This window comes from Ictalurus punctatus, chromosome 9 (genome assembly GCF_001660625.3).
Source record: "Ictalurus punctatus breed USDA103 chromosome 9, Coco_2.0, whole genome shotgun sequence".
Classification (NCBI taxonomy): Eukaryota; Metazoa; Chordata; class Actinopteri; order Siluriformes; family Ictaluridae; genus Ictalurus; species Ictalurus punctatus.
Window position 1 is genome coordinate 32,122,704 of NC_030424.2, and position 2,500 is coordinate 32,125,203.

The 2,500-nt window shown below is 44.6% G+C and overlaps 1 protein-coding gene across 5 annotated transcripts in view; it reads right to left on the bottom strand.

Annotated features, from left to right (window-relative positions):
* The window catches only part of nphp1 (nephronophthisis 1), a 17,754-nt gene that overhangs the window by 2,440 nt on the left and 12,814 nt on the right, over window positions 1-2,500 (bottom strand). For 2 of the 5 annotated variants that reach the window (XM_053682703.1, XM_053682705.1), the window contains exon 17: window positions 1,935-2,036. The exons of 1 other annotated variant lie outside the window; for it this stretch is intronic. In XM_053682703.1, coding sequence (XP_053538678.1) covers window positions 1,935-2,036 — 102 coding nt within the window. Of the gene's footprint in view, window positions 1,529-1,934; window positions 2,037-2,500 lie in introns of all 5 variants that reach the window. 2 more of the 5 variants (XR_008397001.1, XR_008397002.1) reach the window with 2 other exon arrangements.

Genomic DNA, 2,500 nt, shown 5'->3' on the forward strand with positions numbered 1-2,500 from the left:
GGTTCCTGGTCCTGTTCCACTGGTTACTCTATTTGTGGTGACAGGACACACACCTGGTGGCTAGGTTCGAACCTGCTGACGTTCCTCCTGTGGGAGTTTGTTCAGACTGAAATCTCTGCTGTGAAACAGGGAAAAAGTTTCCCTGAAGTGTGTATAATTAGGGCGTGTTGTTAAGAAGTGAAGTTCTGTTTCCACTTCATTTAGTGTGCAGTGTGGGCCGAGCCGGTCTTCTTTTGGTCGCCAGGTCTGTCTCTCTCGGTCTACCTGTCTTCCTGCCTGTTTACCTGTCTCTTCGCCTGTCTGTCTGCCTCTCGTCTACTGACCAGCACTGTCTCGCTTCCAGCACTGTCTCTCTCTCGTCTGTCTACTTTCCAGTCTGTCTGTCTGCCTGCCTGTCTTGAATCTAATGCGTCTGATCTCACAGTGGCTTGGACTCGTACACACTGAGACAGATTACAACAGCGTCACTCGATAATCAGAACTTCAATTCAATTCCATTTTATTTATATACACATTATGATAATGGACGTTGTCACAAAGCAGCTTCACAAAAATCCAGATAAGATGTAAAGAATTCTCTGTGACTCACAGTGTGCTCAGATACACACTACACACACTCCTGTACTGAGTGTTTCACACACACGCACACACACACACACACCAGGCATTTCTTACCACTGTCCTCATGTGAATGTGGCGTTAAATGTGCTGACGGAAATGTGACTCAGCTACAATCTCAGCACTTTGTCCTGTCACGCTGAGGAATGCGGGTTCTTCTACTGAGCTTCCTCCCTCACACACACACACACACACACACACACACACACACACACACACACACACCACAGAATACACACTGAACTCCTTCAGAGATTACGCTACGGTAGTGGACTGGGACTGTGCTGATGTGGACAGAGTGGACAGTCGGAGCAGGAGGTTCAGTCAGGAACTGTTTATATATTTACACTGGCACCTGAGGTGTGTGAGGCCCAGGTGTGTCACGGTTCTCATTTAGGGCTTTAACACGGTGCTCGTGAGCGCCTCACTGCATTATTCATTTTACTGTCAGAAAGCAGAAACAGCCGACTAGACGGGGTATAATCTGTTCTTTCTTTGCTGTCAGAAGTAATACGTAACACAAGAGCGATAGACAATTTAAAAAATGAAAAGTAAAAGCACTAATATGATGATTTATGAATGAGAAGATGGCGAGTGTTGAAATAAATCTAATGGATCTAATCTATCACTAATATATCACTATATGGACAGTGCTAGTGCAGAAAACAACAGTATTAATGAATGAATAGTGTCATATTTATCCATTTAAGTGTAACTTCCAAATATTTATAGTCATTATAGATAATTATACCACAGCGCTGTTGAATTCTCGATTCTGATTGGATGATGGCCGTTCTGAGGTGTGTGATTATTTTTCAGTAAATGCACGGCTAAAGTAGTCCAGTCTTGACCGTGTTACACTTCCATATCACTGCGCCGAGTTAACTGAAATAACGGAAAAGTTATCCTGCTGTCCACCGCAACACACACACACACATACACACACACACACACACACACACACATCACAACACACACACACACACCACAACACACACACACACACACACACATACACACACACACATACACACACACACACACACATACACACACACACACACACACACACACACATACACACACACACACACACACACACACACACATACACACACACACACCACAACACACAACAAACAACATGACAGAGGAATTTTATGAATTTCCAGAAATAAGTAGTAATAATTAAGACTCGAACAGGTTACAGGTGGAAGGTGATTAAGGTCACAGGTACAGTAAGTTAGGACACTAACGAGACCTTTCTACTGACTGTGAAAAACACCAGAAGAACGATGTCTAGGGTTCCTGCTCACCTGCGTGAACATGCCGTAGACCTGCTGCAGGAGACATGAGGACTGCAGATGTGTTCAGAGCAATAAACTGTAGTGTCTGTAATGTAAGACGCCTGAGACGTGCTACAGGGAGACAGGAAGGACAGCTGATCGTCCTCGCAGTGGAACATTACATGTAAACATGTGTTCCTCCAGACGTGATGGAGAACTTGCAGATGCCTTGGTGTGAACATCTCACATCTGAACATCTGAGTGGAGGAACATCTCACAGCAAGAACTGACCGATCTGGTGCAGTCCATGAGCATGAGATGCTCTGTAGAACTTAAAGCAGCGTAAACAATCCAAAACAAAGCCCTGTAGTGCCTTCCTCTATTTAAACCATTCTAAAACAATCAGGTCAGCATGCATGTGACCTTTGATCCTCGCTCCAATCTATGACTCATCTCATTGCCACCTCAGTCACTCACACACCACACACCCACCCCTCAGCATGGTCAGGAGGAGGAGCGTTTGGGACAGGGTCTGGTACTGCTTCAGTATTAGTAAAGAGCTTTGTGATATCAGATGAAATATGAAGAGTTTTTGG